Below are 17,249 nucleotides of genomic sequence, written 5' to 3'. Positions count from 1 at the left end.
GTGAGTGTGGGTCCCAGCCCCCCCAAGCTGAATGGTTCTTGCCGGGGAGAGCCTGGGGCCACCCCTCATTGTCCTCGGGGGGCTCAACTCAGCAAACTCCCTAGGACAGAGCCCTGGGGTCGATCTAGGCCATGGAGCTGCCTTCCATCCCCCGTCTGTCCTAGGCAGCCCCCAGGAGCCATCCCCCCAGCACCCTATGGGCCCCTGCCATTGGGCCGGCCTCAGGCGGTGACCGCCCGTCTCCTCCCGCAGCCGCCTGCGCAGTACAGCCTCATGGAGAGAGACGCCATCAAGGTGGCCAAGGAGATGCAGGCGGAGTACTGGGCTGTCTCCTCGCTCACCGGTGAGTGCCCTCGCCTCGGCTCCCACGGGGCAGGCTGTGATGAGGGGTGCTCAGAGGGGAGAGGTGCCCCTGGCTGCTGCCTCTCTCGGCCCCCTAGAGTGGAGGCCTGGTGCCCCCAGGTCTGAAGCATAGCCCAGGATTCCCAGCTGGCATCCCTGTTGAGGGGTCTGACCACCCTTTCCCCTTCCCACCCCCCAGCTCTGCATTCCTGCCCCCAGGCCTCCTCTCTGCACACTCGTGCCTGTGCCAGCTTCAGACACCAAGTGCCCACTGTGGGCAGGCTGTGACCATGCAGCTGCCCACTGCTCGGTGTACCCCAGAGTATGGTCCAGCACTGGCACATCCCCGGGGCTGGGAGCTTGGGACGGAGGGGTCACTGTCGGCTCTCCGGGCAGGGGAGAACGTGAGGGAGTTTTTCTTCCGCGTGGCCTCGCTGACCTTTGAGAGTAGTGTGCTGGCTGAGCTGGAGAAGAGCAGCGCCAGGAAGATCGGGGACATCGTGCGTGAGTATCCTCCTCGTCGCCGCTGGGATCCCAGCCAGCAGCACCACTGTACATGCCCGGGGACATCTAGCCCGGGGACATCTAGCGCTGGGCTGGCTCCGCTGGGTAACCACATGTCACAGAGTCCCCGGGCGATGCTCTGGAGCTGCTCCCCACAAAGCCAGGCCGGACTCTGGGGAGCCTCCTTTCCCTTGGAGCAGACTGTCTGCAGGGCAAGAAGCTCACACGGCTTCACCTCCTGGGTCTCTCCTTGGAGCGTTCAGCATCCCCTGCCCCCTGTGTGCTTCCCACAGTGAGCCTGCCCCAGCGGGGTCCTAAGGAAGCCAGAGGATCCTGCACCCCCACTTCACAGTCAGACGTGACTCTCAGCCAGCCAGTAAAACAGAGGTTTATTCGATGACAGGAAAAGTCTAAAACAGAGCTTGTAGGTACAGAGAATGGGATCCCTCAGCTGGGTCCATTCTGGGGCCCAGTGAGCCAGACAACCGTCTGCCCTCACTCCAGGGCCGGCGCTTCCATTTAGGTGACATAGGGCGCCAGGATTTGTGGGGGGGTGGCATTTTGCCACCCTCGGCAGCAATTCCACTCTCTGGGTCTTCGGCGGCACTTCTGCGGCAGGTCCTTCACTCACTCCAGAAGGACCCCACCACTGCAGAATTGCCGCTAACTGGGAGCGTGGGAAGGACCCCCGCCTAGGCAGGGCTCCGACCAGGAGCGCGGGAGGGCGGCCGGCGGCTTCGGTGGACCTCCCCCAGGCAGGCCTGCGGAAGGTCCGCTGGTCCCGCGGCTCCGATGGAGCATCCGCAGGCATACTTGTGGCAGGTCCACCAGAGCCGCGGGACCAGCGAGCAGCAGAGCGCCCCCCGTGGCGTGCCACTGTGCTTGGGGTGGCGAAATGGCTAGAGCCGGCCCTGGGCCTAGGGCGCCAAAAACCCTGGCACCGCTCCTGCCTCACTCCCCATCCCCAGCCAGCCCCAAACGGAAACCTCCTCCAGCCCCTCCTTTCTGGCCTTTGTCTCTTTTCCGGGCCAGGAGGTCACCTGATCTCCTTGTTCTCCCCCACCTTTAGCATCCCCTTGCAGGGGGAAAGGGCACAGGCCATTAGTGCCGGGAGACAGAGTGTCGGCCAGAAACTGAGGCACCCACACAGCATTCAGAGGAAACATTAAGAACAGTCCCATTTCTTCACACCACAGAGCAGGGGCTCCTCCCCCATGCCCTGCAACCCGCCTGGTACTCCTCTGGGGGACCCTCCGGCTCTGAGGGACAGAGCAGCCCTGGCCTCTCAGCTGAGCTGCAGCAAGGGCCAGTCCCCTAGGCTTGAGTCGAGAGCCGCAGCCAGGTTCCCACGGGAGCCCTGAGCGGGCGGCTGGGAACAGCATGGTGGCACTCCCGACTCCGGCAGGCTTGGAGCTGGCAGCCCGGGCGAAGGGCTCTGTGGGCATGGAGGGGGCTGGGGTGCTCACTGTACTTCCTGGGATCCCACGTGTGCTGCTTTCCTAGGGATTCATAGCACTGACAGCGACCTGTACCTGACGGCGCAGAGGAGGAAATCCAAGTGCTGCCTCTGATGGGGGATGCCAACCCCGCCCCGCTGTGTGCACTGAACTCTCTTCGCTACCAAAGAGCTGCTGGCAGATCCCAGCCGTGGGCCTGCGGGGGCTGGTGCCTGCTCAGCGGAGAGACCTCTCCCCAGCTCAGCTCCTGCCCAACCAGAGCTATTCCTTCCCTCTCTGCCCTGTGCCGGGGCAGCTGGGAACCACGGCCTGGCTCCGGCGCATGGGCTGCTGCTGGGATGAAGCATAGGGGGCAGCCAGGCGTTTGGAAGAGCTGCCGGCACCACTCCTTGCCCTGACCAGCCCAGAGGGCGATGGAGGCAGCTGAGCATCCCTCTGTTCTGTGCCCTGCAGTGCCCCCTCCCGACTGGGACAGGACTCCCCGCTCCCTCCCGGCCTAGGGCAGAGCGTGGTCTCTGCGTGCCCCTGCCCTGTCCCCTGCTGGCCTCGTGGCTGGGCAGGGCGCTGCCCTGGTTTCGCTCCTCTGGTGTTAATGCTGCCAGGAGCCTGCGGCGCTGACTCAGGCCAGCTGCGGAGCCAGGCACCGTCCTGCCCACCTACTGCAACAAGAGCCGGGAAGCAGCTGGAGCAGCGGCCTGGGACTTGCCCTACTTCCGCCCACTCAGACCCTGCTGCCTTCAGAGAAAGGGAAGAGACCCACAAGCTCGTTAACTATGCAAATCAGTGTGTAATTAGCAAGGGGAGAGGTCTGGCACTGACGCTATGTAATAAAGCTGGATTTCTACGCCTTTCTTTTTAAAAGAAAGAAAATAGCCAGTGGGGGGGGGGGCAGTGCTGGCCGGATTTCCTCTGGGACAAGGGTGCCAAAGCATTCTGTGACGCCTCGGCAGGGTGGGAGCTGCTTGGGGGGCCCGTGAGTCGTGTCCGGTCCGAGGGGCATTAGAGCAAGGAGGAAGCAGCCCCATCCCCCCAGCACACTGACCGCACTGCTGGGTGCCTGCAGCCCAAGCTCCAAATGGCCGGGGCAGGCAGCAGCGGAGGGCCCAGCCAGCCCGAAGACGAAGGAGCAGCCTGCCTGATTTCAGAGAGACGCTGGGTGCTGCCAGCAGGGAGCTGGGGCCAGACCCAGACAGAGATTTCCTTCTGCTCTTAGGGAGTAACAGACTTCAGGGAGGCCACCCAGGGCTCCCCGGGCCGTGTTCCCAGCAGCAGCTGGGTGGGGCCAGCATCCAGGCAGATCCAGGGGGTTACCGTGGGGCAGGTTTGATATGCAGCAGCAAGTGGTGAGATTGCTCCCCAGACGCAGGGGCACAGCTGGTGTCTGAGCACTGTCTGCCCACATGATGCAGCCATGCTGCAGGGCATCTGCGATTAGTAGGGGTTACAGGGCTTTATTGGATTAGACTGGGGGAGGGGAGGGGAAGCAGCTCTTCTGGAATCTGTGACCCCTCCCTCCCGGCCTCCGGGAGCAGGGACAACGCATGGGCCATGGAGCAGGTGGTCCTGGGCAACTTGGTGCAAGGCTCAGCTGCAGGGCAGGAGATCCCATTAATTAGGCCTGGCCAGGCGTGGCCCCAAAGGCCTGGAAGGACTCCAACTGGTGCCTGTTGAATTGGGGCATCAGGTGCTGGGGGACACACTGCGAACACTTGTAATGCTCCTGGATCCACTTGCCACCATCGCTGTCCTCGATGCAGATGGCAGCAATGCCTGTGCAACATGGAGCAGAGTGGGAGGGTTACGCGGGCGGGGGAGGACAAACAGAGACCCTCAATCTCAGTGCTGGCTCAGCTGGGCAGTGCCCGGGGGGGGAGGGGCATGGCGGGAAGGCTGCATCCACGCTCTCTGTACCAGTTCCTGTGGGGGGTGCCACCCTCTGCTGGGCACTGCCGAGGATGGGCAGCAGCCCACACATGGCAAGAACTAACCAGCACTGTCAGTGACATGTGCCAGCCTGTGCCCTCGCCCCAGGGAACACCCCGGGCCCAACACTGCATTATGGGGGGAGTTCACCTTACTCAGGAACCTCTGACTGGGACAGGCCTGGTCCTGTCTGGCAACCCTCCTTTCTCCTGCCCTGTCAGGCCTGTGGGGGCCAGGGGGTAACAGCGCTAGGCAGCACCCAACTCCCCTAGGTCAGGGCGCTGCCAGTCACTGAGGGGACAGCACGCCACCAGCAAAAGGGCTGATGCTTCAGGTCAAACTGGGGAAGGGAGAGGTTGCCCCTCCCCCTGACACCCTACTAGGACTCTGGCCAGTCATCCCTGCCTATTTCCTATAATATGAGGCACTTAAAAGGGGCTGATCCTTCCCTTGGAGCAAGAGCGTCTTAGGGCCATCAACCTGGAGCACCCCCTGCCATTGCATCTCTGCCTCAGTTTCCCCTAGTGGGCTTCAGTAAATCTAATGAAGCTTCTATACATTGAACAATGCCTCTTCAGGGGTGTGGTTATTTAACCTTCAGGGGGAACCAGGCATCCCACAGTGCTTCCAGCTGGGGAGGGGGCAGAGATAATCTTAGTCCATCAGCCCCACTTATGTCCATCCAGATCCCTCCCCAGCAAGGCCCTCTTGACCCAGACCCTTCTTCTGGAGCCAGGGCTTGTCATCAGCTAAGCAAAGGGTCCCCAAAGGGGACAAACCACAACAATCCTGCCTTGAGATAGAAATTCCTGCACTCTGGGGCTTCTGCAACTACTAGCCGAAGTCCTTCCATGGGCTAGGGTTTGCTGAGCTGTGGCATTCTAGCACCTCCCTTTCAGAGCCTATCCCACCAGGCACTCTTCCTCAATTTCCCTTCTGGGTGAGCCCCATCATCAGCTTCCTCCTGAAGCCCTCCCCATGGTAGCTCTGGGACCTGGGCCTCTCACCCAGAGCCTCTCACCTCTCTCCTACGTGGCCCAGAGCTTCCTTGTTAGCTTGCCCAGGTGTTTCACTGCCTAATTAACGGCCTCTCAGCACCTCCAGGAGTTCCCCTAGTCCCAGGTGAACCTGAGCTGCCTCGTTACCCCATGTGGAGCCTGTCAGAGGCAGGCGGCCCTGACTCCTTCAGAGGGCCAGCTACCCTCTGAGAGGGGCCTGTGTAATAACGGCGGGGGGTCTCCCGCCCCTGCCCCGCCCAGGCGGGTGCCTCTGTAGCACTGTGGAGCCCTCCAGGAGTGACCGCTCGACCCGCTCCACTGTGTGAACCCAAATGGGGGGTTAATGACACAATGGCTGGTCCAGCAAAAGGCCAGTGCTGGGGCAGTTTCAGTTGTGAAAAGGGTTCTGGTTTTCATCACCAACCCGGAGATTTCAAACATATCAGTCCAGCGGTCTGGGGGTGGGTCAGAAACTTTTCAGGGGAACTTTTGGTTAAGGAAAAACCTGAGACTCTTTCAACATTTCCCACGTCCAGGTGGCTCCGTTTCCCACCCCGCCAGGCTCCAGGGTGATCGCAGCCCTTTGGCCAGCCCCCCCCGCCCCAGGCATCATGCTGCCCCCTACCTGCGATCACTCCCCCTTGCTGCTCCACCAGCTGGATGGCAGCGCACATGGTTCCCCCCGTTTCAATCCACTGATCCACCAGTAAGACACGCAGACCTGGGGTGCAAGGGCTTGGTTAGGAGGGCTTCTCCCCACAGCCCCCTCCCTCTGCTGTTGCCTCGATGCTGTTACCACTCCTAGTCCTTCCTGGCACTGCAGCCCAACAGGCAGGGGCAGAGCCCACAGACAGGCAGCACATTGCTGTAACGGTGCCCGTGGGATGCCAGGGAGGTGTTCTGCCATAGAGCTGGGCACCTGGAGCAGGCTAGGCGTAGGTGGGGTGCTGGGCTCATGATTAGGGGAGTTCAAGGGGAGGGGGCGGAAGGCCCTTCCCATGGGACAGAAGGTGGGTGGCAGCGCCCGAGGGCAGGAGCCAAGCACAGGAACCCGGGGGCTGCTGGCCATGCCTGCCGCAGCTCTTACCTGGCTGGATGGCATCTGTTCTCATCTCCAGCAGCTTCTGGCGGGCTGAGTAGTCAGTGTAGGGCTGCGTACAGGTCTCCACACAGAGGTGCCCAGCTTTGCGGATGGCCAGGAAGCCTTTCTGCAGGGTGTTGGCCATGGCAGCACCTGGCACAGGGGCAAGCAGAGGGGTGAATGGACACCAATGCCCTGGGAGATGGCACAGCACTGGAGGGGCTGGCCCCAGGGGTTGCAATGTAGCTTGCCCTGAGCGGCCCAGCAAGGAGAGGGCAGGCCAGCGCCCAGGTTAACCCTTTGTTCACTGGAGGTCAGGTGGTGCCCGCACCCCAGCACACACGGCCATCCCTAGCCCCGAGGGAGGAGATGCCCCAGAAAGGCCAGCAGGTTACCTAGGATGAAGCCCATGGCGTCGATTCCAGCGACCAGGTCAATGGGGTCTTCGCAGAAGGGCTGGAGCAGGTCCGCAATGCAGTCCTGCAGGCCCTGGGGAGACGGCAGAGCTGCTGAGGGTGCTACCTGCCCGCCCAGTCTGGAGCAGAGATGCCGGCACTAACTGGCCGGTGCTCAATTCATGGCTAGGTGGCTGGCCATGGGACCCAGGCCCTCGGAAGGGACACTGCTGGCCCCTGCAGTGGCACCGAAGACTTTTGCTCCACTTGCCAGCCCCCTCGGGCAGCATGTGGTGGAGCGGCAGGGCCGGGAGAGCTAGGCAGCCAGTCCCCTCCTGCTCCACTCAGCGGGAGCCAGTCTGTCAGGCAGCTCCCAGGTGCTGCCTGCGTCTCCCTGACCGGGCTCAGAGCCAGCAGGTGCCCGGGCAGCGATGCCCCGGGAACGGTCAGCAAGGCAGAGCCCTAGGCTGCTTTCTGGACCTGGGGGCCAAGGCTGCAGCCCATTGCATCCTGGGTCTCCATGCTCAGGGCTCGGGGCCATCCTCCCCCTCACTAACCCACCAGCCCAGCACCATGGGACGCCTGGCAGAGGCTGGTGCCACAGCAGACCCTGCTCGCTCGCCTGGCCAGCTGTGCCCATCACCACGGGGCTGGGGTGTGGCTAGCTAGGGCGGGTGACCCTCCTGGCTCTGCTCTCCCCCAGAAAACAGGCAGGGCCCTTTAACTACCACCTCCCCAACCCGCTCCACACCCCTGGGCCCAGAAACCCTGCAGCTAGACAGCTCACCACGTGCAGCCCCCATACTGGGGAGGGGGCCCTACCTGCTGATGACAGTACAGTCTGGAGGGGTCAAGCCAAGGATAACTGGGGCCCTTGACATTCGGAGCTATGAGAGCTAAATACCATCCCTTCTCTCGGCTGGCGGGAACACGCCGCAGGTCCATGTGCACAGGGCAGGGCAAGGCCTGGACGGAACCAGCTGCATGGGAAGAAGAGTCAGCCCTAAATGTGCTGGCACGGCTGGCCGGAGAGACGCTCAATGGACACCTTACCCACTTCCTACCTCCCAGCAAAGCCACTCGCTGCAGTGCCCCATGGGAGCAGAGAGCAGGCACATCCGCGCGGGAGCCCACCCTGACCCTCTACGGCAGGGGCCTGCAGCTCACAGGAAGCCCAGGAACTCCAGGAAAGGAGTCGGGATGAGCCGAGTTCGGGGCTGAGCTGGCTTTATATGGGACGCACCTGCCAGGCCCTCACATCTGGAGCAGAGTCCAGTCACCCAACTGCTCTATTTACTGGCAGGGCTGCTCTCTGCGCTGCTCGAAATGAGCAAAGTCTGGACAACTCGGCATCCTGGGGCCTGAGTCCTAGACGCTGTAGGTGGGCTGAGTGCGCCAGTGTCTGAAATAAAGAAGCTGCAGGATCCCGTGGTCAGGGGCTACCCTGCAATGACAAACCTGCGCAGCTCGACGCTTGTGAGCAACCCTACAATAACAAACCAACACAGCTCGGTGCTTGTAAACAACCCTACAATAACCAACCAGCAAAGCCCGGTGCTTGTAAACAACCCTACAATAACCAACCAGCACAGCCCGGTGCTTGTAAACAACCCTACAATAACCATCCAGCACAGCCCGGTGCCTGTAAACAACCCTACAATAACCAACCAGCACAGCCCGGTGCTTGTAAACAACCCTACAATAACAAACCAACACAGCCCGGTGCCTGTAAACAACCCTACAATAACCATCCAGCACAGCCCGGTGCCTGTAAACAACCCTACAATAACCAACCAGCACAGACCGGTGCTTGTAAACAACCCTACAATAACAAACCAACACAGCTTGGTGCTTGTAAACAACCCTACAATAACCAACCAACACAGCCTGGTGCCTGTAAACAACCCTACAATAACCATCCAGCACAGCCCGGTGCCTGTAAACAACCCTACAATAACCAACCAGCACAGCCCGGTGCTTGTAAACAACCCTACAATAACCAACCAACACAGCCCGGTGCTTGTAAACAACTCTACAATAACCAACCAGCACAGCTCGGTGCTTGTAAACAACCCTACAATAACCAACCAACACAGCCCGGTGCCTGTAAACAACCCTACAATAACCATCCAGCACAGCCCGGTGCTTGTAAACAACCCTACAATAACCAACCAACACAGCCCAGTGCTTGTAAACAACCCTACAATAACCATCCAGCACAGCCCGGTGCCTGTAAACAACCCTACAATAACCAACCAGCACAGCCCGGTGCTTGTAAACAACCCTACAATAACCAACCAACACAGCCCGGTGCCTGTAAACAACCCTACAATAACCATCCAGCACAGCCCGGTGCCTGTAAACAACCCTACAATAACCATCCAGCACAGCCCGGTGCCTGTAAACAACCCTACAATAACCAACCAGCACAGCCCGGTGCTTGTAAACAACCCTACAATAACCAACCAGCACAGCCCGATGCTTGTAAACAACCCTACAATAACAAACCAACACAGCCCGGTGCCTGTAAACAACCCTACAATAACCAACCAGCACAGCCCGGTGCTTGTAAACAACCCTACAATAACCAACCAACACAGCCCGGTGCTTGTAAACAACCCTACAATAACCAACCAGCACAGCCTGATGCTTGTAAACAACCCTACAATAAAAAACCAACACAGCTCGGTGCTTGTAAACAACGCTACAATAACCAACCAACACAGCCCGGTGCTTGTAAACAACCCTACAATAACCAACCAGCACAGCCTGATGCTTGTAAACAACCCTACAATAACCAACCAGCACAGCTCGGTGCTTGTAAACAACCCTACAATAACAAACCAACACAGCTCGGTGCTTGTAAACAACCCTACAATAACCAACCAACACAGCCCGATGCTTGTAAACAACCCTATAATAATCAACCAACACAGCCTGGTGCTTGTAAACAACCCTACAATAACCAACCAACACAGCCCGGTGCTTGTAAACAACCCTATAATAATCAACCAACACAGCCTGGTGCTTGTAAACAACCCTACAAAAAAACACCAGTGCTGACCAGTGCTGGTGAGCAACCATACAATAACCAACCAACACAGCTGGTGCTTGTAAACAACCCTACAATAACAAACCATGCTGACCAGTGCTTGTAAACAACCCTACAAAAACACACTAGTGCTGACCAGTGCTTGTGAGCAACCCTACGATAACAAACCTGTATGCTGGAGCACACACAAAATTCAGCAAGGAAACAATTTTCATTGTCAAGTTTCCTACTGCTTAGCACAAGCGAGGAGGAGTAAATCTGGGAGGGGCTGACCTCCCAGTAACCCCCCAACCCCTTGGCATCCATGCGGCACTGCAGAGTCCCTGGAGACCAGTCGGGATTCTCTTGTGCCTGTTGCTCCAGGGGCCTGGCTGTGCCAGCCCTCAGGTCCTTCAGCCCGAGTCCTGGTGCATTTCATCCACCTTTCTGCCCCGTAGCCCTCGCTTTCCATAGGCTGCTGCAGCTCATTCCCCTAACGTGCCCCAAGCAGGAGCTCTGTAAATGCCCCCCAAACAGGGTCCAAGCTGGCTCAGTACCTGCAGTAGGGCCTCTGTGGCGGAGTCCTTGTCCCAGTGCTTTGGCGCCCTGGAGGGTGGGCAGCAGGCAGGCCGCACCCGCGTCCCTGCAGTGCCAAAGTGCAACTGGACACGGATGAAGCTCTCGTCACAGACAGCAACAGCTGGGGAAAGCGCAGGCTGGGGCCAAGGGCCGGTGAGCTTACAGTAAGTTGTTCACCATCCAGTCTCTGGGCAAGCCCCAGAGGGGACAGTCTAGGGGGAGGGACGGGAGGGAGTGGACGCCAAAGGGAGGGAGAGCCAGGGGACGCGAGCTTTGGGAGCCCCCAGTGGGAGAACACTGGTGTCCCTTCCCTGTGTGAGTGGCCCCGGTGCCCAGTGCAAACCCATCATCACCACGGCCTGAGACCTCTTCATGCAGGGCCTGTGTGAGGAAGTGGGACTGTCCTTAATGTTTCCTCTGGATACTGTGTGGGTGCCTCAGTTTCCCCTATGCATTTCTTAAGTCTCCAGCGTGCATAAATGGCCACCACTCCGTATTCTGGCAGCAAATGGCTGGGACCCTTTCTCCCTGCAAGGGGATGCTAAAGGTGGGGGAGAACAAAGAGATCAGATGACCTTCTGGCCCGGGAAAGAGACAAAGGCCAGAAAGGAGGAGATGGAGGGGGGTTTTCAGTGTGGGGCTGGCTGGGGACGAGGAGTGAGGGCAGACGGGGTTGTCTGGCTTGCTGGGCCCCAGAATGGACCTGCTGAGAGGTCCCGTTCTCTGTACCTACAAGCTCTGTTTTAGAGCCTGTTCCTGTCATCAAATAAACCTCTGTTTTACTGGCTGGCTGAGAGTCACGTCTGACTGTGAAGTGGGGGTGCAGGACCTGGTGGCTTCCCCAGGACCCCACCTGGGCGGACTCGCTGTGGGAAGCGCACGGAGGGGCAGAGGATGCTGAATGCTCCAAGGAGAGACCCAGGAGGTGAAGCCGTGTGAGCTTCTTGCCCTGAAGACAGTCTGCTCCAAGGGAGAGGATGCTCCTCAAAGCCTTGCCTGGCTTTGTGGGGAGCAGTTCCAGAGCATCGCCCGGGGACTCCGTGACAGCGTGTCAGTCCTGTAGTCAGGCAAGTGATGGCAGCACATCGCCAGAGCCCAGCTAACGTCAAAGCTCGCCTGGGTGACCACAGCAGTGGAGCTATGGCTGGCAGCACACGAGCTAGCCCCAGAGGTAGCACCCAGGGTCCCTACTGCTGTTACTCGGCAGATCTGCTCCCGCACCAGGTGTGGCTGCATAAGGGGCAATCCCAGCTTCGGACTGTGGTGGAGACAGACCCTGTGTCCCACCTGGGGTCCAGCAGCTGCAGGGACCACGACTGTCCAACTGCAAAGGCAGCTGGATTTCTGCACACCCCTGCTCAGGCCTGAGGGGTCTACTCACTGGGCCCTCCGCCGGCTCCGTGGCGCTGCCTCAACATGCTGCACACGGCTGCTCCTCTGCTGGGGCAGCATACGGCAGCCAAGCCCACTGTGAGTCAGGGATGAGCTCGTCCCCCAGGCTGTCCCCAAGCTGCCTGCACCTGCCTGCTGGACAGGCTCTAGTGACCCCGCAGGGTGGAGAGAGCCCCAGAGCCCTGGTATTGCTGCCTAGGGAAGGGGATGGCAGTGAAGCTTCTTAGCATCCTGATCCCCCTCCCCCCAGCACTCCTGAGCCACGGTGCCCCCTGCTAGCACTGCTTGGGCCAGGGGAATTAACAGCACCTTGGGTCTCTCTCATGACCAGCCCCAGGGTGGAGCCCAGAGCAGGAGCCTTGGGAGCACAGGGTGGAACCAAGCCCAGGAAAAGTCCCCAGGAAAAGTATCTGGAAAAGTATCTGGACCCAGCCAGTCCCCAGGAAAAGTATCTGGACCCATGGCTGGCTCCTGGCTGCCTGGGTGACCTTCTGCCCTGCACAGTCCTGCCGCTCTGTTCCATGCCCTTCACTGGCACTGCCCCCTGGGCTACATGCCCAACATCTGACCCCTCCTGTGGCCTTCGTTTGCCCCAGCGGTGATCCCCACGCCGGGCCAGGTCCCTGGCTCTGTGGAAGGGGCAATGGGCCACACTGCTGCTCTCTTGCTTTGCTAGGCTCACGTGTGCACAGGAAGAACCTTGTCCCAAGTGCAACTTCGTTCTCCAGAGACCCCGTCCCCCGTGCACAAGGACGTTGTCGCTGCTCGCTTGGGGGCCGGACTCGGGGCACCACAAGGCACCATTGGCCCAAGCCCGCCCGCACCCAGGGGAAGCAGCAGGCATCAGGCAGGGACTCCCTGGGTCAGCAGACAGCATGGCCTGTCTCCCCCCGGGTCCCCTGCAGGGCTGGCTCACACGCAGGCTGAACAAACGTGTTGAGAACCCCATCGCCCTGCGGGGAGGGCCTGGGCATCAGCTGGGGGCTCAGAGTCCAGGGTCCCTTTCCCGCTGCCCTGCAGAGCGGGGCAGGGCCTGTCTGGGGAAGAGCAGGTGCTTGCACTGGAAGGGCTCAGCTTCCTGAGCCGCAGGGTTTGTGCAGCGGTCAGTCCCCCCAGACCCTCCACAGGGACCCCCATCGTGTGGTGACCCGGTCATGGAGCCTGTAGGCGCAATAGAGCCGGGTCCATAATCGCCACGCAGGGCTCACAGGCCCCATGCCCCCTCTATGGCCGCGAGGGGGAGCAGTGGGCAAGCAGGTGGGGACGGGATCTCATGCCCAGGAAGCACAGCATCCTCTCTGCTACTGCCCTGGGGCTGGTGCCAGGGGGCAGGGTGTGCTGGGGCTCGGGGGGAGGGCAGGGAGCGTGCGGCTCCCAAGCTGAGCCCAGAGGCTGGGACAGGCTCGAAGGCAGGTGATGTTGGAAACCAGAGGGCGCTGGGGAAATGAGTTATCAGCTCAGCTCCCTGGCATCGGACTGGCTGGTTACAGGCTGCACCCAAGTCAGGCCCTGCCCTCTGCCCCTCATGATGGCATCCGAGACATCTGGCCCCAGCCCAGCCTGCAGCCCAGACATGGTCCTGCGGGCACAGCCCTGCCCCAGCAGCGTGGAGGAAATAGCAAACACCTGGCGAAGCAGCGTGGCACCGTCACTGGGCAGCACACCTGGGACTGGCTCAGCTGCTGCCAGGGAAGAGGCTGGCCATTTCCGTGCCGCAGGTGGGTGCTCCTCCGGCTGGCAACCCGCCGTTTGCCGCCCTGCCAGTGCACAGAGCCAGAGACCCGAGCAGATGTACAAAGTCAGGACACTCGCTAGCTGGATGGAAGCGATTGCCTCCGTCCCCACCCACGCACCCACCCAGATACCGACACATGGGGGGACCCCTGATGCTCCTGGGGGGGGGGTCATACGGTGAAAACAGGCTGAAAATGGCTGAGAAGGTAAAACCCAGCTGGCACCAGGCTGCACAATGCCAGGGCGACGTGACCCTGGGGGTGGCTGAACAAATGCCTGCTTGGCCATGTTCTGCCATTCCCATCGCTTCACGCTGCCCCCCAGATGCGCTCGGCAGCAGAGCGCCCAGCCTGGGCTCCTGTCGGCAAGGCAGCGGGATTGCCAGGGGATCACACATGGCTCACGAGACGAGTTGGCAGCGATGATAGAAACAGGAGGAAGAGGGGGCTCCCTGAACCTGCATTCATACCTATGGCCCTGGAGATAAAGGTTAGTGCTTTCCCACGCCCCTCCCATCTGGGTCTTGGCCCCTCCTGCCCCCCATGCCCCTCCCCTCTGGGTCTTGGGCCCCCCATCCCCCACGCCCCTCCCCTATGGGTCTCGGCCCCCCATCTCCCATGCCCCTCTCCTCTGGGTCTCGGCCCCTCATTCCCCCCACGACCCTCTCAATTGAGTCTTGGCCCCCCTGTCCCCCATGACCCTCCCCTCTGGGTCTCAGCCCCAGCTGCCCCAGCCTCTCCTGGGGATGCTGCTGGGGCCTGGCGCTAGCTGTGTCTGGGTCCTGGGGGAGGATGGTGCAGGGCTGCATTGTGCTGGGGAAAGGCCAAGGTGTTTCTGGCCGGCTGGTGGCTGAGACCTTTGTCCGCGTGGTTGGCTCCCAGGGTCCCTGCACATTCCCCAGGGGCTTTGGCTGGGGCCAGGGGAGGTGGTGATGCTGTGGTGCCAGGAGGAGCCCGGGACAGGAGCCAATTGGCCGAGCCGCTCTCGGACCAGTCGGGGCTCGCATGTATCTAGCTGCTGGGGAGGTCAGTGGCCATGCCCTGGGGGTCAGGCTGCCTAGTTGCCAGAGTGCCTCACAGAGGCCAGTGCGGACACTGCAGTGTCTGCCATGAGTCCATGGGGCTGGGGTACGGGCCTTTGTCTCCCAGCCTCCCACCTGTTTGCAGCCCCATGGCCTAGGGCACCATTGGGAAGGGCTGAGGTCAGAGATGCTCCCTAATACCTGCTGGGCCTGGAGCCATGGAACAGCAGAGCTGGAGTCCCACAGGGACTGACGGGTCTTCACTCCCCCTACTTCCAACCAGCCTCCCCTCCCCTTCGGCCCATGCCCTTCCCCACAATGCACCAGCCCAGCCCACCCCACAGAACCCAGCCAGAGAGCAGGGGACTCAGGACATGTTTTTTAATAGCTCCCTCTGAACCCACGTCCCTCGGCACCCACCGGGCACGTGGTGCTAGGAAGGTGGGCCAAGTGCCAGGGCCTCGGCAGGGCCCCTGGCAAAGCAGGGATCCCCAGGAGCTGCGCTGGGACCTGGATCTGACTCACAATCCTCATCAGGGTGCTCGACGATGGGCTCATGGGGTGGGACCTGGCAAGGGAAGAGTTCAAGGAATGTAACCACTAATGGAGCAGGCGCAGAGCATGAAATAATGCCAGGGCCATGGGCCAGGGAGCACACAGCTCGGGCACTGCCCCCACGCACTGCAGGATCCCCCCATGCCAGGTAGCACATGGCTCGGGCACTGCCGCCACGCACTGCAGAACCCCTCTCCCCAAGCCAGGGCGAACCCCTAGGGAACTCTAGAAGAGTCCAGCACAAGTACACCCCACTGTGCACTGCAAGGCCTCCCCAGTGCTAAGAAGCACGAGCTGCAGCGTCTGCCTCCACCCTGCCTGGCCCTGCAGCCTGGGCACACCTTGTCCTCCATGGAGGACAGCCACAGGCAAGGACGTAGCAAGGGCCTGGTGGCAGATTCCTCCTTCCACTTCCTCGCTGTGACAGAAGAGGCCTGGTCTCCCTGCCTGTGCCTTGGATGGCATCACCCCGTGAAGAGCAAGGGCCAAGCAGGTGTGAACACCACCCCATGGGCGTGGCGGAGAGTTCTGGCTGGGTGGCACTTCCCCCTCCCCCAGCCCGCACGTGTGTGTATGTGGCACACGTTCCGCCCTGGGGTGCAGCCCAGTGAGGCTCCCCGACACTCCCAATAGGGTGGGGGAACAGCAGAGTTTCCCCTGATTTACAGAGCAGTGGGGGGCGGGTCTTGCCAGCCAATGCCCCCAGCTGGGCCAGATGCCTGCTGTTTGCTGTCACTGCTGCCTGCTGTCCTGCCCAGCCTGTTAGTGAAGCGAAGTCAGATCCGGCCCAGCCCCGAGTGCCAGGTTCCCCACAGATGGGTATCAGGAGCCTCAGGGAGAACAGCCCTTGGGTGACTTACCAGCGATGACCTCCTCCTCGGCCGGGAGGGACAGTCCCTGATCAGCCGCAGCTGCTGCTCCCGGCTGTGCAGCTGGAAGCTGTTTGAACATCTCGGCTTCTGGCCCACTGGGCTCCCCATAAGCCCCATAGTCTTCAGTACCTTGTGCATGGATTGTGCCTGGGGTGCCAGCACCAGGGGAAGTGGCTCCCAGCTGCCCAGATCCACGTCCAGCCAGCAACTCCAGATGCGCCCGTCCCCAGATCCTGGCTGAGATGCCAGCGCTGGGGCCAAGTGCTTCAGAGCGGGACTGGCCCTGGCCCAGGTGCGCTGGAATGAGCAGGAACCGAGGTTCCATTCCAACAGGTCATAGAGCCGCCGAGAATGGCCAGGGAGCACCGTGGAAATGTATGAGTCACCGGCGCGCTTGGGGCAGGGGGCTGCAGGGAGCATCGCCTGTCACTGTTCTCAGGCGGACATGACTGCCAGGCCCACGAGGGAGGTCAGGGTCTCGCAGCTCCCCCCGCAGCCCCTCAGCTGAGGGATTCCCCCACCCCCAACAAGCACACGCTCATCCCCTCTAGTTCAGGCATGGGGACCCTCTCCCAGACCCTGTGTTGTTCCCCCTGCCAGAGGTGGTGCTGCTGGGTCTCCAGGGGGCTGCCCTGCAGCCGGAAGGTGCAGGTCTCTCCAGGGCCAGCACGGTGCCCCACATTGGGGGAGTGGGGGGAATGGTCCCACTGCAGGTAACCAGTGCCCAGCTGCCATCTCCTCCCCACAGCCAGGGCAGCCAGGAGGTGACTGCTGCCAACTTACCTGCCATGCCAGGGGAAGGGGCTGGAGCAGGGAGAGGATGCTCAATCCGTGAGGGCCTGCAGTACCAGGCAGAGCAGGGTATGTATGGTGACAGACAGACAGACGAGTGGAAGGCTGGCTGCAGGGGGTGGGACAGGACAGACAGACAGATGAGTGGAAGGCTGGCTGCAGGGGGTGCGACGGGACAGGCAGACAGACGAGTGGAAGGCTGGCTGCAGGGGTTGGGACGGGACAGGCAGACAGACGAGTGGAAGGCTGGCTGCAGGGGGTGGGACGGGACAGACAGACAGACGGGTGGAAGGCTGGCTGCAGGGGGTGCGACGGGACAGGCAGACAGACGAGTGGAAGGCTGGCTGCAGGGGTTGGGACGGGACAGGCAGACAGACGAGTGGAAGGCTGGCTGCAGGGGGTGGGACGGGACAGACAGACAGACGGGTGGAAGGCTGGCTGCAGGGGGTGCGACGGGACAGGCAGACAGACGAGTGGAAAGCTGGCTGCAGGGGGTGGGACGGGACAGACAGACAGACGAGTGGAAGGCTGGCTGCAGGGGGTGGGACGGGACAGACAGACAGACGAGTGGAA

At 61.3% G+C, this 17,249-nt stretch overlaps 1 protein-coding gene across 5 annotated transcripts; it reads right to left on the bottom strand.

Moving 5' to 3' along the window:
* Nucleotides 1-3,238: 3,238 nt before the first annotated feature.
* Nucleotides 3,239-16,808, bottom strand: LOC115636605 (adenine phosphoribosyltransferase-like). Of its 5 annotated transcripts, none has more exons than XM_030536920.1 (6): nucleotides 16,668-16,808; nucleotides 7,523-7,680; nucleotides 6,701-6,794; nucleotides 6,312-6,458; nucleotides 5,850-5,945; nucleotides 3,239-4,073 (listed from the first exon to the last, which is right to left on the bottom strand). In XM_030536920.1, the coding sequence occupies exons 1-6, from the start codon at nucleotides 16,672-16,674 to the stop codon at nucleotides 3,916-3,918; spliced, it is 660 nt and encodes a 219-aa protein (XP_030392780.1). In that variant the 5' UTR covers nucleotides 16,675-16,808; the 3' UTR covers nucleotides 3,239-3,915. The 5 variants fall into 5 exon arrangements, with proteins under 5 accessions (XP_030392780.1, XP_030392783.1, XP_030392781.1 ...); XM_030536923.1 differs by lacking the exon at nucleotides 16,668-16,808 and adding an exon at nucleotides 14,878-14,931; XM_030536921.1 differs by lacking the exon at nucleotides 16,668-16,808 and adding an exon at nucleotides 10,289-10,371.
* Nucleotides 16,809-17,249: the final 441 nt, after the last annotated feature.

Source organism: Gopherus evgoodei, chromosome 17 (genome assembly GCF_007399415.2).
Source record: "Gopherus evgoodei ecotype Sinaloan lineage chromosome 17, rGopEvg1_v1.p, whole genome shotgun sequence".
NCBI classification, from domain to species: Eukaryota; Metazoa; Chordata; order Testudines; family Testudinidae; genus Gopherus; species Gopherus evgoodei.
This window is presented reverse-complemented; position numbering and strand designations above follow the sequence as displayed.

Excerpts from the sequence above, each read along its gene's own strand:
- LOC115636605 (XM_030536919.1), bottom strand. The coding sequence starts at position 10,220 with ATGAGCTGCAGCAGCCTATGGAAAGCGAGGGCTACGGGGCAGAAAG. Across the intron at positions 6,459-6,700 it reads CGCCATGGGCTTCATCCTAG|GTGCTGCCATGGCCAACACC; the intron begins GTAACCTGCTGG and ends CCCCTGTGCCAG. Across the intron at positions 5,946-6,311 it reads AACAGATGCCATCCAGCCAG|GTCTGCGTGTCTTACTGGTG; the intron begins GTAAGAGCTGCG and ends CTTGCACCCCAG.